This window comes from Pagrus major, chromosome 3, assembly GCF_040436345.1.
Source record: "Pagrus major chromosome 3, Pma_NU_1.0".
Taxonomy (NCBI): Eukaryota; Metazoa; Chordata; class Actinopteri; order Spariformes; family Sparidae; genus Pagrus; species Pagrus major.
Window position 1 is genome coordinate 7783563 of NC_133217.1, and position 16954 is coordinate 7800516.

Genomic DNA, 16954 nt, shown 5'->3' on the forward strand with positions numbered 1-16954 from the left:
AGAGAAGTATGGAGCCATTTTATGTTTTTTTTTCAGTTGTTTCAAAAAGTCCCCATCTACTTCTGATGTTTAGGAGAATGCTTCGACGCTGTTTTGCTGTGAAACTCCAGAAATGTTTAATAATGAGTGTTTATTAAACTTTCCATCGACATGGGGTGAGAAGATAATGACTGAATTTTCATTTTTGGGTGAACTTGTCCTTTAAAACAACAATTTACTCAATCGATGTGAATAAAAGCCTTATTCAGACCTGTTGTCTTATGTCTAGATGTTGTACATTTTGCTCTAATCTAAGTCGTGTGTCCATCCATCCATCCATCCATCCATCCATCCATCCATCCATCCATCCATCCATCCATCCAGTAATTATTCAGTATCTTGCTTCATACATGGACTCTGCAACCTTGTCTGAGTTGTTTGTCATAGACAAATCAATTATGTCTGAGAGGACTGACAAGTGATGTGGCAGCACTTCATCAGTGACACATTTGAAGTGACAATGAGAGGTGATAGACTGTTGACGTACAGAGTGTGTACTGTACGTAGTTTATATAGGTTCTGAGGATGTTCCACTCAAACGTCAGTGTCTGTTCACACCTATAGTATATTTAGAGCTGTCTTTACTGTACTGGATCCATCAAGACACATTTTATTAACTACTACCCTGTACCCTGATAGTGCAGATGAACAGTCTTAATCTGACTGTATTTGTTCAAGTCTTTACATGAAAGACAGTTAATAGATTCCTGCTTATTCTAGTTTATGGTTCCAATGGTTACCACCTTTATTTGGCTTGTGAGCACTTAAAAAGAAGCATTTTGACACCTCTTGTCACAGTGTTTGGCCTTGACGTGAACATTAGTTGTCTTCAGTTTGCTTTGTCAGAGGATTTCAAAAGGCCCAGTTGAAAGTATCCAGTATTTCACAAGACAAAGCATAGAATAAAATGTAAGATATTTTTTCTAAGCCATTGAACGATCAGAATCCAGAGGGTTTTTAGAGGTCGTGTACAGGCTCATCTCTGGGGTACGAGGATTGGCAAGGTATGAAAGGCAGGCCGTGAGCATACTGTATATTGTGCTGTAAGTAAAAATGAAAAGACAGGGACTGAAGGTACGTGCTTGTTGGTTTGGCTCTTTGTTGCTTATTTCAGAGGAATCTATGAGTGTTATGTTTTACGATCTGTCCTGTTTTCTGATCATGTTGGAAACGAGCGTTCTCACTTTAACATGTTATCCCTTGGATTTCTTGTCTTCTATATCCATAAATATCTCAACAACTATTTTATAGATTACCATGAAATTTGGTTCCAGAAAATACCAAGGTCAGCAAAACTAATGCCATTTCCAATAGCCTCTGCTGTGCTTTCTGTTTAGTGCAAATTAGCAAATGTATGTACGCTTAAACACTAAACTTATGTGACAGCCCATCTGTTCCCTCCACCTTCTCTCTACAGGAGTTAATCTTTACACCTGGGCTTGGAATACCCTATGTATAACAGCTGGAGTGCAGCCAGTCCACGATGTTCCCCCATCTCACACACCTCCACATCGTTTCCTTTGTTTTCACGGCACAGCACTCCTACAGCACACTTCCACTCACCCACTCCCTACACGACTGATCATACAGATTCCTCCTACCTACCAGAATGCTTTTTTCGATTATGTTCTTCCTGTTAATACTTTGTTCTTTAGTTTTACTATGGTTCGTCTCCCTTCTGTTTGAGCAAGGTCATATTACCAAGATTATAAACGCGTAAGCATTACACCTGCTTAACATTAGCATATTAGCATTGTCAATGTGCGCATGTTAGCATGCTGAGACTCTTTGTCAGTCTTGTTTTCTGTCTTATCCTTAAAATCATTGTGTGACCCCCTCAGATTTATCTTGGGATCACTTGAAGGGTCCCGGCCCCTCTAGGGCATATTTAGGTGGCTAGTATCTATGTGTGAGTACCATTTGATGCAGATCCAATAGAAATCCAGATCTCCAGATTTAAATGTGTTTTATTTGATATTGCATTAGGCCTGATTGAATTAAAGGGGACTTTTGGGCCTTGGCAGAGGTATGCACTACTGAATGCCATTCTAGTCTTATCTCTATCTTAAATCTTACCCGTACTTTCTCTGTCATCTTTATTAATGAAAATTAATAAAGAAATAATGGGCAAAATATGTCTAAAAATATATTTCATGTGAGTACCTTTGCAGTCAGTATTGTCATTTGTCCCACTGTTGTTTATGTTTGTGAGGATTTATGTGTTAACGTGTGTGCATGCACTGCCTGTTTAGATAAACAGGTGTCACTCCGTCCAAACCGGTGTGTATTTCAGCAGGGTAGAGGTGGACCAGTTGGTTGCCAGGAAACCAAGTTTGTGTGTCGCTCATGTTACACAGATCTCTGTGTCTCCCGTCTTTCTCACTGTCCCTCTGTGTCCCAGCCAGGAGCCATATCTCTTTTTGGAACAATCGGACGATATTTTATATTTAAAACTAACCAATTCTTCTCCAAGCACCAAAGTTTGCAGCTGTTGGTGCTCTGTGGCTGTCAGGATGCAGCAGCTGGTACTGAAGGTCCTCTGCTCCACACTGCTGCTTGTTGCAGTGGTGCCCTCTGTGTACTCACAGTCAGGTATGGGTCCACCCTCATCTGTCTTACATTTGTTTTTCTTATTGTGTGAACATCTCAGTATATTTTGGTCTTTTAGAAACTTGTTTGTGTATCTTCCCACACTTCTGATGTTTCCAGTATCATTCTATCTCATTCAAGAGCCTTTCCTCGATAACTTCTCTCCTCTTACTACCTCTGATGATGGCCTGTCCTGCAGTATGTCTTACAACCTGAAAATAAGCAAAACGATGAGACATGACTAAGAATCTGTCGTCTTTCTTTGGCATTACTCTTGAATTTTGCCTACTCACTTTTGTCTATTCTGTCTTTGTGCAGACTCGTGGGAAGTCTCGCAATATTTCAGCTGTAAAAATATTTCTCTGGGCAGATTATTGTGCGTTGGCCAATCAGCTGGTTTTGAGTGACTTTTCCAATTGACTGCCAGTTCTGTCCTTCCTACAGATTGTTCTCAAGCCGACTCATGTGACCTGTGCGTTGGGGACTCCATGCTCAACCTGACTGGCTGTGTCTGGAGGCTTTGTCCAAACGGTGACACACACACACACACACACACACACACACACACACACACACACACACACACACAGACACACACACACAGACAAGCAGAAGCACACACCCCTGACCTCTGATAGTAATTCAATCATCACAGCTGCTGTAACACAAGCTTCCCAGGTTTGTACAAGATGACTGAATTATTTAGTATGCCAGGAACACACATGATACACACACAATTACACAGTGGCAGACTCGGGAGTGCTGGAGGGGAAGGGGTGGGAAAAAAAGTGGGCACCAGCTTTATGAGGTGGGGCACCAGTGAGCAGATAAAGTGAACTGGAAGGGCACCCTAGAGGGCACTTTATCATGTTTTATCTACCATAGGGGTATCCAAGAGACACACTAAAATGCTTGTTATTTCCCTCTCAGGTAATGACACAGGCATGTGTGTGACTGACGACGGCAACTCAGCAGACAACGCCATGAACTGTAGCTGGACCAGAGTGTCTGACCTGTGCACAGGTAGCAAACAATACACTCAAAAATGAATACAGGATGCTTCCCAGCAGCCACAATACCTCAAATCTTTCTCAAATCTCATCTTTGCATGTTTTATTTCCCAGTTGTTGAGACTGTAGCTGAAGGAGGAGGTGACGGTGACTCAGGTAAATTATATCGTCTCCCCTCCAGCATCCCTTTACACCCCCTCCCCTCTTACTTGCGTCAGACATTTATGATTCCCATAAGAGCTGAGTAAAATGTTCCCTATTGCTGGTTAGTCAGAGCTTTCACAGAAAAAAAGCCCACTGTCCCAATTTCACTGTAGATTAATCAAACCCCTTCGTTTCTGTTCCCTCAGGTGATGGAAGCTCACCCCCACAGTTCTCCCAGGCCAAGTTTGACATGTCCAGTTTCATTGGAGGAATCATACTGGTGCTGTGTGTGCAGGCAGGTGGTTTCCTTGCCATGCGCTTCCTCAAATCCAAAGAGCAGAGCAGCTATGACCCCATGTGAGTTTCTGTGCACGTAGGTGTCAGAGAACAGAGAATTTCGCGTGACTGCATCAGTTTAAGTACCTGCATGTAAATGTGTCACTGTGTGAAGAGATTTTCTGTTGGTGCAACAGTGGCCTCTGGTGGCAGGAGCGAACAACAGCAGCCACGATACAGTGATTCACCTTTAACATCCCTCTAGATTGTATTTAGATTCTGTCCACAAAACCCATCAGTCCATATCAGAATTCTGTCTGTTTCCATACAGAGAGCAGCCACAGTGAAGACAAGACGTGTGAAGGACAAGAAGATGAGGCTGGAGGACAGCAAGCAGTGACTCATCCAGTTGTGACGACAAGAGTTTTTTTTTTTTTTTCTGTCCCTGTCATTTTTGGTTTGGTCCCCATATGTACCCCTGGAGGACTGGTGTGTTTATAAGAGGACATTTCATCGTATAATGAGAGTATCTGCATGTGTTCACTGCGTTTGTATTGTATTTACATTTCAGACACATTTTGACTGTTGGCACACCTCCAAGGAGCAAAAAGGCTCACATTTTCTCTCCTTTGTGATGAAACCCACTGTGAGTTTTCACCAATACTACATGTTAAAGGTTTGTCCTCTTACAAACAACAAGCCACTAGCTGAATCAATGTTTCAACTATGTAAATAGTACAGTGCGGCTGTGGGAAAGACTGATATAATCCCATGTAGAGAGTAGGTCAGACAAGGTCGTAACAGGCGTTTCAAACGTTTTTCAAGATCCCTACAATAGACCAACATGAGATTTTGTTTAAGCATATCTAAGTATATAACTTACAAGTGTTTTACTGAAACCAAAAATGTGATTATTTATGTATGTTGTATATTCCTTCTATGCATGCAGCTGCAGTGAGTTAGATAATTTAGCTAGGAACCCTGAGGAACCATCTTAAAGTTTAACTCTAAAGTTTACAGCTCGACGGAAGTACTACTGCATATGTGAAAAGAGGAGTATAAAGCCTTTTGTGGCTCCAGAAGAAAATGCATGTAATCTGATAAACCAGTGATGTCACACAATGCATCTGTTCCAGCGAGTGACATCAATGAAGGCAATATAAACAGCTTTTTTCACATATGCAGCAGTTCTCCCCAACACTTGTAAACACATTTTAATGTGTAAAATTGGTGGCGTTACCCTTTAACAACTCATAGGAACATAGAAAATTACAGTTCATAATCCAACATAAGGCCCAGGAGTAGTAGTAATAGTAGTAGACCTTTAGACTTCATGAATAATCCTCTGATGTGCGTGTGATATTTGTTTTGACTTGTCAATAGCTGAGTCTTTTTTTAAAACACATTTTTGTTTCGACTGCTTATATTTATACTACATAAATACATATCAGCTTTAACCCTTCTACAACAGGTAAAAGAGATGTGATGTGACCCTGTTTTCTCATACTGATGCTGGTTAAGTTGATCCATATGAGTATGTTTGATTTTCTTGTGATGCCACTAGAAATGCTTAAAAAGGCTGGCAGTCTCAATAAACTGAAGACAAACACCTGTCTCTCTGTGTGTGTGTGCCATGTCTGCTTGTTTGCATGCAAATGAGGAGTTGGTAGCAGCTAATCACAGTAAGAGATTGTACAGTATGTGTTGAGTGTGTATTTGCAGAACAAGTGAACTGATTCTGGGTGCGTGCAGAGACACACCCCCAGTATCTGCTGATAAGAATCACCTATTAATCTATAAGCCAGCGTGCAGCAGGGTCTGAGCGCTGGTAGAGGCCTTCAGGGGAGAAGCAAGATGGCTGGTTGGATGCAACAGTCGCTGTCCGAGCCAGGACCTACAGGCTTGAATGAGCCCACACAAAAAAAGTTCCCAACAGGGCAGACTGTGGCTGTGATCCAAGTCTGATGACAAAGGACAGGACTGAATACAGGTCTTTTACACTCCGAATTCACCCTCCCCCAACACACACACACACACACACACACACACACACACACACACACACACACACACACACACACACACACACACACACACACACACAAATACATTTCCAATGAGAGAAAGGGATGTCAGGCGTACACACACATTACCACAGTGCACACTAAACAGTTGAAGGAGGCTTCATGTGCTGCTGGCTATTTTCTCTGTACACTTTTTTGATAATTATCCTGAGTGCTTCTATTATCTGCTACTTTAAACTTCCACTCCACTACATTTTGGAGGCAAATATCAAACTTTTTACTCACTACATTTATTCAATAACTTTAGCTGCTAGTTATCTAGCAGATTACAGAGCCACGGTAGCGCAAATTTATATTAATGTATTTCGTCAGCAACCAGTTAAAAACAAAATTGATTCCTATAATCAGAAAAAATGGATCTGAAAATCAGCCAGGTGAGCACTAGGTCAGCTTACAGTATACAGTACATTCATGTAATATTAAAATGCACTTTTATTTGTACTTTTCACACTTAAATGAGCAATTTGTAAGATATGGCCAGCAGCAGATTGTACCTCAGTGGGTACCAGATACTGATATTAACTTTTACTCAAGTAGTAAGGGTGACTTTCACTTTCCAAAGTATTTCTACTCAAGTCTGGCTTTAAGGTACCTTTCTCCAACACGGTTTAAAACAAGCAAAAAGTTCTGTTTGTGTATGTGTGCAGTACAAGCTGAAGGCTACAGGTGTGGGTGCAGCAGCCTCAGTAAGGGGCCCAGGTGTGTGTTTAGCAGGTGTGGACAGCTACAAGAAGAAAGTTACAGCCCACCTCCACCCTGCTATTCTGTAAAACATCCGTGTGTATGTGATTCATATCTTACAGTCAAACAAACACACTGTCTGACGCTCCTCTCTCACACACACACGCACACTCACACGTTTGTGTGTCGTGTGTGTCGTGTTTGCTCTCGCGCGGCTCCCAGCTGACCGCAGCCCCTCTGGAGGGCGTGTTCACTGCGCTGCACACGGAGCTCGACACGCACACACCGCACACGGGACAACTTTTCTCCAAACTTTCCACGCATGGAGCGGGCGGAAGCTGACGAGTGAGGTAAGAGACTTTTTTTGGTGGGAGGAGGGGGTTTACCATCTTTTGTGTGTACTTTAAATAAATGTGAGAGGGGAGAGTTTAAATTTTGATCCAAAGGAGGAAAAAAGTGGCAACAGGTGTCCTCTCTCTCGCGGTATTCATGGTGAGTTCAAGTGCTTGCTAAACGGGCGTATTTTACCTGAAGGGAAACTTTATATAAATGATCATGAGCAGACACTCCTGACAGCTTACGTTGTGTTAAAAAAAAAAAAAAGGAACAGCAGCTGTTAAATCAATTTCAGATAAGTACATCACTGCATACTATCAAACAGGAATATCATTACTATTATAATAATAATAATAATTATTATTACTACTAATCTTCTCTTCCACACGCTGCCATTGTAATATTTCTGTGTTGTTTAGGTGTCAGGTTGTGAAAGCTGTGGTACCTTCGTTGCACTGTTTACCAAACTCCCAACCGCTTGGAAAGGATAATCGATTTGCGCATGCGTTAATTACCCAAAGGTAAGTTGCTCCAAGGCAGGGAACACACACTCACGCCCACACACTCACTCACTCAAAGAGATAAAAGTGATTATATTGTCGTGCAGCAGGGTTTATTTAATCATCAGGCTCCTCAGTGTAAAACCATGTAGTGGCAGTTTAAAGGGACAGTTCAAAAATATACAAAAATGTATAATTTTCAAAATAAATCCTTGATCCTTGACAAAATTGTATATTTTTCCTCTAACATGGAGTGCTATTTATCCATCCAGATTGTTTTGGTGTGAGTTACAGAATTTTGGAGGTATTGGCTTTGAAAAACTCAACAGCAATGTCTAAGGAGCCTTACTCAATATATCCTACTCAAAATAAAGGTACCATGAGTAGGAAGGTTACAATCAGTGTGATTTGGTAGAAAGAAAGAAGTTCCAACATTAAATTAAATTACTCACAACAAGGTCTGTGGATTATCATGAGCAACCTGGTCATGATTTCTGGAAAGAATCATTGCGGTTGAGCTTTTCAAATGTTTCTTTTGGCGCTTTGAGTACAACAAACCAAGTGATGTCTAGTTCCTTTATATTCAAGAGAAGGCAGACATCTCTAAAGCTGGTATCTCCAAAAGTCTGCAACTCACACGAAACAATTTAGATGGATAAAATCACTCCAGTTCAGGGGAAAAGTATGTATTTTTGATTTTGGGTAGAACTGTCCCTTTAAATACTATTATTAGCATTTATATTCAAGGCATTGCAGTTGTTGTAGATGAGAGAGTCTATATTGGAGAGCATTTGGAGCAGGACTGGATGAAAGTAATCGAAGCAGACAGGAATAGCCTACCTGACACAGCATGTGTCCTCACCCACTGAGGTCCCAGGGCTACTGGAGGAAACATGATTTCAAAGTGTATTAAATGGTTCAAAAAAGTGTCTCCAAACCACAGGACGAGATAAACCTGAGGGATAATTTACAGGTTAAGATAGAAGACAATAAATGTGTCAGCTACACAGAATATTGTAGTTTTTTCCTGACATTTCTTTGCTTTTTTCTCATGAAAAACTGGACACTTTTACCTCTTCAGGCCTCAAGAACCTGAGAAGGAAAAATCTTTTCTGGACTCACTGACATATCCAACATGTGACAGCAAATAGACAGCAAACAGTGCTTCACTTGAAGGGGTCATAGGGCAAAAAGGTTGGGAGCACTGGTTAAGCAAGAAACAACAACAAGAGCAGTCTTACACTAGATATGGTTTAGGTTTCAGTACCTTTTTTACAGCTTGTTTTGTAGTATTAATGGATGAATAGGTGCTGTCTGTTTAAGGATTGTGGTTTTGCTTCAAGGATGGAGGAGGAGCAGGTCGACTCTTCTCTTGACTTGAGCCATCTGACAGAAGAGGAGCAGTCCACCATCCTGCAGGTCTTACAGCGTGATTCGGAGTTGCGTCGTCTTGATGAAGGACGTGTGAGGTCAGAGGTGACTGTTAATCCTCTTTAGGGGTCCAGTTATGCCCAGTTATTAACACAAACATACAGACATGTGACACAGGAAAGGAGCAGAATATCAAAAGGAGTCAAGTCAAGTCCAGTCAGAGAGCGTGATAGTATAATAATGACTTAAGTTTATCAAGCAGCTCAGCTGAAAGGATTCTTTGTTTGTCCCCTCAATTATTCTTGGGTTTCCTTTAATTCCTGCTTGTATGTTGTAGTTTAAGGTTGAAAAGCAATTTTACTTAGTGCAGATTATTGATAATAAATTGATAATTTGAAATGTAATAGAAACATGTAAGCACAATACCAGCTAAAAATAATGAAGGTTATGATACAAGATGGGAAAGGGGCCTCAAAATCAAGTAGTGAAGCAAGGCCCACTTTAAAGCCTTTATCATGTTACTCGACTGCTAAATGTAGCTGCCATTAGCTCAGGTAGCTCAGTTAGCTGTGCAGCTAGTGATCCAGGTTGGGAGCTCTGAGCACCAGAGGAGTGTTGGTATTTACACCTTGCACAGGAGCTTTAGACTGGGATAGGCTGTGGCTAGCTGGTTAGCATGCTAACTCCAGTAGATATTTCTGCAACACAACACACAGACGTCATAATGTCAAAACTGCTAGTTTTGCACATTTTATTTATAATTTTAGTTTTTGAATGGTTTCAACAAAAGAATCTTACCTATTTCACCCTTAACAATAATGTTTCCATCAAACTTTCACTTTGTAAGACACCCACAAATCAATTGCCACATTGTGAATGTGGGGCTTCTAGGTTCCCTTTGTTTTTGAAATTCCCTTATTGAGCTCATGCAGAGGGAGAAATGACATGAAGAATATGGCATGTTCACAATTTTATCAATTGCCAAGGTATATTAATATCAGAATCAATATCTTATCAATAGGGCACCTTATAGTTTTAACAAGGCACCTCCATTTTTACCACCACTTGCTGCTAGTCTGCCAGCTGATGAATGCCAAATAATTGGGCTTGATTGGTCATTCAGCCTTGCCTCAGTGAGGGAAGTTCATGAAGTACGTAGTGAAATTATTTCTGCCTACAGTGCAGAGCAGCTCCTGCATGTGAGGAATGTTAGTAATGCTATAAACGCCAGTGACCACAGACCACATGATCAGAGAGCCCCACAGAACCTCTGATTCAGTTCATGAGAACTTATAGTAAACCTGTTGTCTCCTGATTGTGATGCTTGTGTTGATTAGTTTTCAGCTAGAGCTCAGATAAATTATTATTATTTATTGTGTTTTTGATGAATTGATTCATTGTTTAGTCTATAAAACATTGGAAAATAGTAAGAAAGTCCCATCACAATGTCCAAGATCAAAATTGTTACCTTCTAATTCTCGTGTAGATTGGTTCGCTGAGCAGTCAATTAATCGTTTCAGCTCTTCTGGCAGGGCGGTGCATGGATCAAAGAGAAACGTGCATGAAACATCCTGTCGTTAACTTACATGGAAACCTGGACCAGTCAGATAGTGTGTGTTTTTCCTCTTAGTATGATTGACCCACGTCTTAGTGCTTTATCTGCTGAGTAAGAAGTGACAAAAGTGACTGTTTAGTTTGTGACCTAAGTTAACATCAGCTGACTTTTGCTGACAGGAAGTTGTGATTGTTTGCTTTTTAACCCGGCCCTGTGTCAACACTGCAGGATCCTCGAGGAGAAAGAGACAGACCCGATACGTCTGCGCTCTCTGTCGGGAGCATGGTTTGCAGAAGAGCGCAGCAAACGTCATCGCAGCCGGTCGGGCAGCTCCCTCGTCCACGCCACCATACGTCACAGGAAGACAAAGAGCAGAGGTCTGTTCGCAGTTAACACACTACCACTAGGCTATTACAGACCTGTGGGGGCCTGTTTTCCTACTGTTGTATGGGATGGGATATCCCAGTGATGGTTCTGTGGTTGTTGCTATGGTAACAGATGCGCCCCTGACTGAGCTGTTCAATGGCGAGAGAGAGGAAACCTCCCACAGCAGCAACACCTCTCCTCAGGCTGAGAGAAGACTGAAGGACAGCAAAGATGAGGAGAGCGAAGTCCTAGTGGAGAGCAGTGATGGAATGTAACTAAGTACATTTACTCAAATACTTTACTAAAGATGCTCTAATAGTTAAATAATTTATTTAATTATTAGAGTATCTCCATTTTCTGGTATGTTATACCACTCGACAAATATTGTGCTTGTAATTTAAATAAATACTTTTTTTTATTATTATTTTATTCACACTGATTCAGATGATCACAAAAATGCTGAATTATATGGAGGACTGAAACTGCCAAGATCATAAATAAATAAATAAATAAATAATGCTTTCATGATACTCAAAAAGGAAACCAACACATTAAAAACATATAGAAAAACAACATCATCAGAGCAGAGAAACAAATTAATATGCAGTTAAATGCACAAAAAAGTAGGATGATGGAGGTAATTATTAAAATAATTATATTAAATATTGATCATTTATTTTTGGATTTGGCAGCTTCAGTCGTCCGTAGAATTACACATACATGTAATATATGTTTAATTTACTTGTACTTTTCATACTCAAGTAAATCTTTTGCCAGAAAATTAGTTTTGATACACAACTTTTAATGTCAGATACTTTTACTCGAGTAAATGACTTTGGGTTCTTTTTACAACACTGGTGTTTTCAATGTGTGTGTAGCTGCATTTCCCCCAATATCTTGTGTGTGTTTTCAGGAGTGAACAAAGTTTTAAACCTACGCCTACGCCGAGGACAAAAAGTCCGGCACAGGTCTGTGTACACGTGCTTGTTTCTTTTTTCTATTCTTGACAAGGAAAAAAACATCTAAATACAAACAATCATTTCTGATTCCAGGGTCTCCAGCAAAGAAATAATTCCACATCATCCAAAGGTATGAAACTTTCTCTCTCTTAGTGCCTCTGTAGCTCTCTGTCTCTTAGTTTTACTGTATTAACTCATCATTCTGCTCATAGAGTCTGAAAGGAGAAGTAACGGCCATGCAGAGGAACCTGAGGTGATTACATCACACACCCACACTCACAGATTACCACTGCTGATGGTTGTATCCAGCTATTTATTTTACCTCCTATTCAAAGAGTCCATATTCTTCATTATCTAAATGCATAAATCAATTACATTTCGACTTTTCACATGCAACAGTAGAGTATAACATTGTTGTTAAAGAACAGGATATATAGGGAGAGTAGTGACGCCTTGCACATTAATGTGTGTGTGTGTTTGTGTGTTTAGGACGACTTTGACGGTCACAACGGGGAAACTGACTCTCTGAGCAGCAGTCTGACAGAGCCAGAGCCAGATCCAAGCTCTCTGAAAACCAGCAGCTCCACTGGCAGCCTTCATTCAGGCTACACGGTAGGTGTAATACGTGCATGCACACACACTCACACGCACTTTTGATTAATTGGCCATCCAGTGACGCAAGATGACTCAGCTCTGGACTATGACGTAGAGGCTGATCTCTGCTCTGTGTGTGTGTGTGTGTGTGTGTGTGTGTGTGTGTGTGTGTGCTAAAGCTCAGTGGAAGCATGATGAGTCTGTTCAGCTCGGGGGATTTTGGAGTGGTGGAGGTGAGGGGCCGCATCCAATTCTCATTGGTTTACGACACCCAGAAGGAGGAGCTGCAAATCAAAGTAAACCGCTGCGAGGACATCGCTTTGGCACGCAAGAACCGCTCAGACCCGTAAGTGACAGTGCATGTGAACGTTCATCATGCAATGACAAGAAGGTCACATAACAAAATCGGTCAAAAATGTGTGTGTGTGTGTGTTTTTCACAGATATGTAAAAGCCTATCTCTTACCCGACAAGTCGAGTCATAGTAAAAAGAAAACGTCAGTGAAGAAGAAGACACTAAACCCGGTCTATGACCAGACGCTCAGAGTGAGACACAGAAATCCCCCATCTGCCATCTGTCCCTGCAACACGCTCTTTAATCTTTTTCATAAATTACCACATTAAATGTTTTCTTCTTGTGGTGGAAGATAACATGTTATGCTTCCTGCACTCGCCCCTTCCATTCTTTCATTTCTGCCTCTGATCTTGCAGTATAAAGTGCGGATCGGAGAGCTGCGTAGCCGGACTTTAAACCTGTCTGTGTGGCACGCTGAGCCCCTGGGGAGGAATGTGTTCCTGGGGGAGGTGGAGGTGTCTCTGGGCCTCTGGGATTGGACCTGCAGTCAGCCGCTGTGGCAGGACCTGCAGCCGAGGGTAAGCAAGTATAGACATGCAAATACACAATGATGTAGTCATGTAAATTAGCATGCGAGTTGGAATCCTCCCAGACAAATATTTACCAAAACGCTATGCTCCCTGCATGTACATTTGCTTAGCATCTGAGTGTCTGTGTGACAGCAGTTTTGGCAGCTTTGTTTGAGACACAGAATACTGGGAGGAGTGTCTCTTGTGTCTGGGAGAGCTGAAGGGAGACGAAGACATGCTGTGAATTTCAACTAAGGTTTTTATGTAACCTAATCTTTTCCTGCTTCACACTCCCCCTTGCCTTTCCTCTCTCTTCCCTCCTGTGTCTTCTCCTCAACCTTTATCTTTTGCTCATTTCTACTCCCTCCCTCCTGCCCTCCATCACAGGTTCATGTGAGTCCAGACTCCATCAACAGCCGTGGGATTATCGTGCTTTCTATTAAGTTTATCCCAGATGGATACGAGGGTGAGCAGAACACACACATTATGGATGCAAGCTGTGTCCCAACTCAATCACACACTGTCTGTGTGTCTCACACATTGTCTGTGTTTGTGTTAAGGTGGTGGTCTGCCTCTGACAGGGGAGCTTCACATCTGGCTTCGGGAGGCTCAAGGTCTCCTGTCCAACAAAGGAGGCCCAATAGACTCTTTTGTCAGAAGGTGTGTCAGCGCTGCAACATATTCCCTGATATTTTGTCATCATTTTGTTGAGAACAGGACATGTATATTCATCAGTAGGTTATCATAATTCTCCACCTTCACATGCATATTTATGATTATCATATTTAGGTCCATCTCCATCACAATATCAATATGATTTAACAGAATTTTGGTTTGATCATAATATAATCATAATCTACCCCCCACAAGCTACATACTGCCAGATGCGAGTCGGCAGAGTGGTCAGAAGACGCGGATGGTGAAGCGCTCCATCAGCCCTACCTACAACCACACCATGGTGTATGATGGCTTCCACTCCAGCGACCTGAGGGAGGCCTGCGCTGAGCTGACTGTCTGGCAGCGCGAAGGGTTAAAAACGCACATCCTGGGCGGGATTCGTCTGAGCTGTGGAACCGGTGAGTGTCCCTCTCTTTTATTTATGTCCACAGTTCACATTGATGCACAGTGTTTTATGCCAATATTGATACATTTAACAATAACCTGTGTGTCTGTGTTTGTTTTGCTGGTTTCATTATAAGCATACAAAAGTGAAAAATGTAATGACTGGTCATTTGTAGGGTCCTGTTTCCAGTTTCAGTGAAGGCATTTGTGACAGATGATATAAAAAGCGACCAGAGAGGGGAACAGCACTCATATCTTTACCTTGTTCTGAAAGCAGCAGTCAGTGTTAGGAAAGTATTTGTTCTCTTGTGCCTGGTCTATGCAGAGGATCTTATCTCTTATCAGGCACCTCTCAGTTCCGGTCTGTTGTTTGCAGTGTGCTTTTTAAATTAACTCACTCACATATGTTTGTCTTAAGTCAGTAGGTGAGTGGAGATTTGACGCAGTATGGCAAAAGGTTTACAAGTTGGTGAATAAAAGCTCCACCATCTCATTTTAAAATTCAGCTTTGTGTCCTATTTTCTGTGTGCTGAGCTGTGATTACAGATTCATTGCCATCTCATGGCTCCCCTGACATCTCGTTGGCTCGTAGGAGGGCAGCAGTTTCTGCGTCAGAGGATGTGACATTAAAGGTTTTGTTTGACTCTTTGGTTTAATTTATGGTTTTGTAGATGGTGCCATAAAAGCAGTTTTATGCTTCACCTACAGTGGTGCTTAGGAGTTGTGTGGTGACAATATTTCAGACGAGTGCTTCACTTTGCAATTTGTCCTGTTGGCATTTCAGGCATTTCAGATGGTCATGTCATCAGAGCGAGGTCATTTTTAGGTTAGCGTGTCACAGTGTTACTGTGAATTGTTAAATATCTCATATTGTGTTGGTGGTGAAGGACGAATCACTAGCAGAGTTCTGCATGCGAGCAATGTGCAAAATGGTTCTGACTCAAAAAATTTAGTTTTTGTGTGGTAGTTTGCCTCGATATTGATGGTGTTGCTCATAGTTGGTGTTTTGATGAGTCGTGTGTAGCACTGACGGAGCAGCAGCCTCTATCTCATTGTGGGTTTCCTGAAGGAAGATGATATCATTAGAGTGGTGAGAAGTGACAACTTCAACTCAACTTCAATGAGGTTTTGCTTCTTGTAAACAGACACACACAAACACACACACACACACACACACACACACACACACACACACACACACACACACACACACACACACACACACACACACACACACACACACACACACAAACTCTTCAGTGCAATTGTTATGCTGCTAATTCCCTATACGCTGCTAGTTACCTATTATTTACATGTCACCACTCTGAATACTATCTTAATCTTACATGACCGCCTCATATTTATCATTTTACACTGTTTATCTTTATATTTTTTAATATTGCTCTTTTTATATAGTTTCTTTTTAACATCAGGGTGTGCCATGGTATTTCTGGTGTGTTGTTGTTTTACGATACGATACGGTACGAAACAAAATGATACGATTCAATATGATATGGTATGATAGGATACGGTACGATATGATACGATACGATACGATACAATGTGATATGGTACGATATGGTATAATACAATACGATACGATATGATTCAATACGATACAGTATGATACGATATGATATACTTTATTTAGATGTAATGCACAGCTTCTATCAAAAATTCTATTTGTCAAACCCAAGCCAAGAGTTTTGCATAGTAGTACAATGCCAATGGAGTATCTTAAATCTTTTGTATGTATGTATAGGAGTAGTGGTCAGATGTTGGGATTGTTTCCATGGCTTGATACAGAAAAGCACAATTCCTCAGCGTGTGGATTGTGTCGAGCTAATGTCCTCAACATAAATGCTGAATCACTGTGTGCTTTCTAATGGCAGGTCAGAGTTACGGGGAGGCTGTCAGCTGGATGGACTCCACAGAGGAGGAGGTCTCCGTGTGGAGCTCCATGATCGAAAACCCAAACCACTGGATCGACACATCACTGCCAATCAGAACTAACCTCGCGCACCGGTCTGACTGACACGCTTTGTGCACAAACATTTGTTCATATAATGACTGGACTGAAAGAATACCCCCTCAGCACATTTAACCTCACACTGTTTATTTCCGTTTTTCATACATACGAACACACACACAGGCGGCAGTAGTGGTGCAATATTGTGAGTTAATGGCGTAGGTTAGAAATATTTAGTTTGGAAACCAAATCTGTCTGCATTTAAAATGTTTTACTTGTTACATGTTTTGGTTCAGTCTGTATCTTATCTGACAAAAGAACATTTGTAATCATTGTAGTTTATTAATTAAATTTCAAACCTGAACTGATGAATCATCCAGTGTTTGTCTTTACTGACTAAATGAAATATTACGCCAAGGAGACAAAAAAAGAGATGTATTTCTAGTTGTTTCCCGCACGTCTTAGACTCTTTGGAACATGCCAGAAAAACAGGCCTTATCAGTTTCTCTCTAAAGGAACAGGAACATGTATTTTGGTTATTCCTTTAGGCAAGAGT

General features: G+C 41.3%; 2 protein-coding genes across 2 annotated transcripts; both read left to right on the forward strand.

Moving 5' to 3' along the window:
* The first annotated feature begins 2552 nt into the window (after positions 1-2552).
* cd164l2 (CD164 sialomucin-like 2) lies at positions 2553-4458 on the forward strand. The gene is made up of 7 exons (XM_073462777.1): positions 2553-2631; positions 3073-3159; positions 3559-3651; positions 3753-3794; positions 3989-4139; positions 4234-4297; positions 4390-4458. The coding sequence occupies exons 1-7, from the start codon at positions 2553-2555 to the stop codon at positions 4456-4458; spliced, it is 585 nt and encodes a 194-aa protein (XP_073318878.1).
* A 2644-nt stretch (positions 4459-7102) lies between these two features.
* On the forward strand, positions 7103-16773 carry sytl1 (synaptotagmin-like 1). Its single transcript, XM_073463253.1, has 16 exons — positions 7103-7173; positions 7579-7680; positions 9003-9128; positions 10814-10962; positions 11084-11222; positions 11865-11919; positions 12004-12040; positions 12123-12163; positions 12400-12522; positions 12684-12850; positions 12947-13049; positions 13215-13376; positions 13755-13833; positions 13928-14027; positions 14238-14443; positions 16322-16773. The coding sequence occupies exons 3-16, from the start codon at positions 9004-9006 to the stop codon at positions 16462-16464; spliced, it is 1629 nt and encodes a 542-aa protein (XP_073319354.1). The 5' UTR covers positions 7103-7173; positions 7579-7680; position 9003; the 3' UTR covers positions 16465-16773.
* Positions 16774-16954: the final 181 nt, after the last annotated feature.

Excerpts from the sequence above, each read along its gene's own strand:
- sytl1 (XM_073463253.1), top strand. The coding sequence starts at position 9,004 with ATGGAGGAGGAGCAGGTCGACTCTTCTCTTGACTTGAGCCATCTGACA. Across the intron at positions 11,223-11,864 it reads GTGGAGAGCAGTGATGGAAT|GAGTGAACAAAGTTTTAAAC; the intron begins GTAACTAAGTAC and ends GTGTGTTTTCAG. Across the intron at positions 14,444-16,321 it reads TCGTCTGAGCTGTGGAACCG|GTCAGAGTTACGGGGAGGCT; the intron begins GTGAGTGTCCCT and ends TTCTAATGGCAG.
- cd164l2 (XM_073462777.1), top strand. The coding sequence starts at position 2,553 with ATGCAGCAGCTGGTACTGAAGGTCCTCTGCTCCACACTGCTGCTTGTT. Across the intron at positions 2,632-3,072 it reads CTCTGTGTACTCACAGTCAG|ATTGTTCTCAAGCCGACTCA; the intron begins GTATGGGTCCAC and ends TCCTTCCTACAG. Across the intron at positions 3,652-3,752 it reads AGTGTCTGACCTGTGCACAG|TTGTTGAGACTGTAGCTGAA; the intron begins GTAGCAAACAAT and ends TTTATTTCCCAG.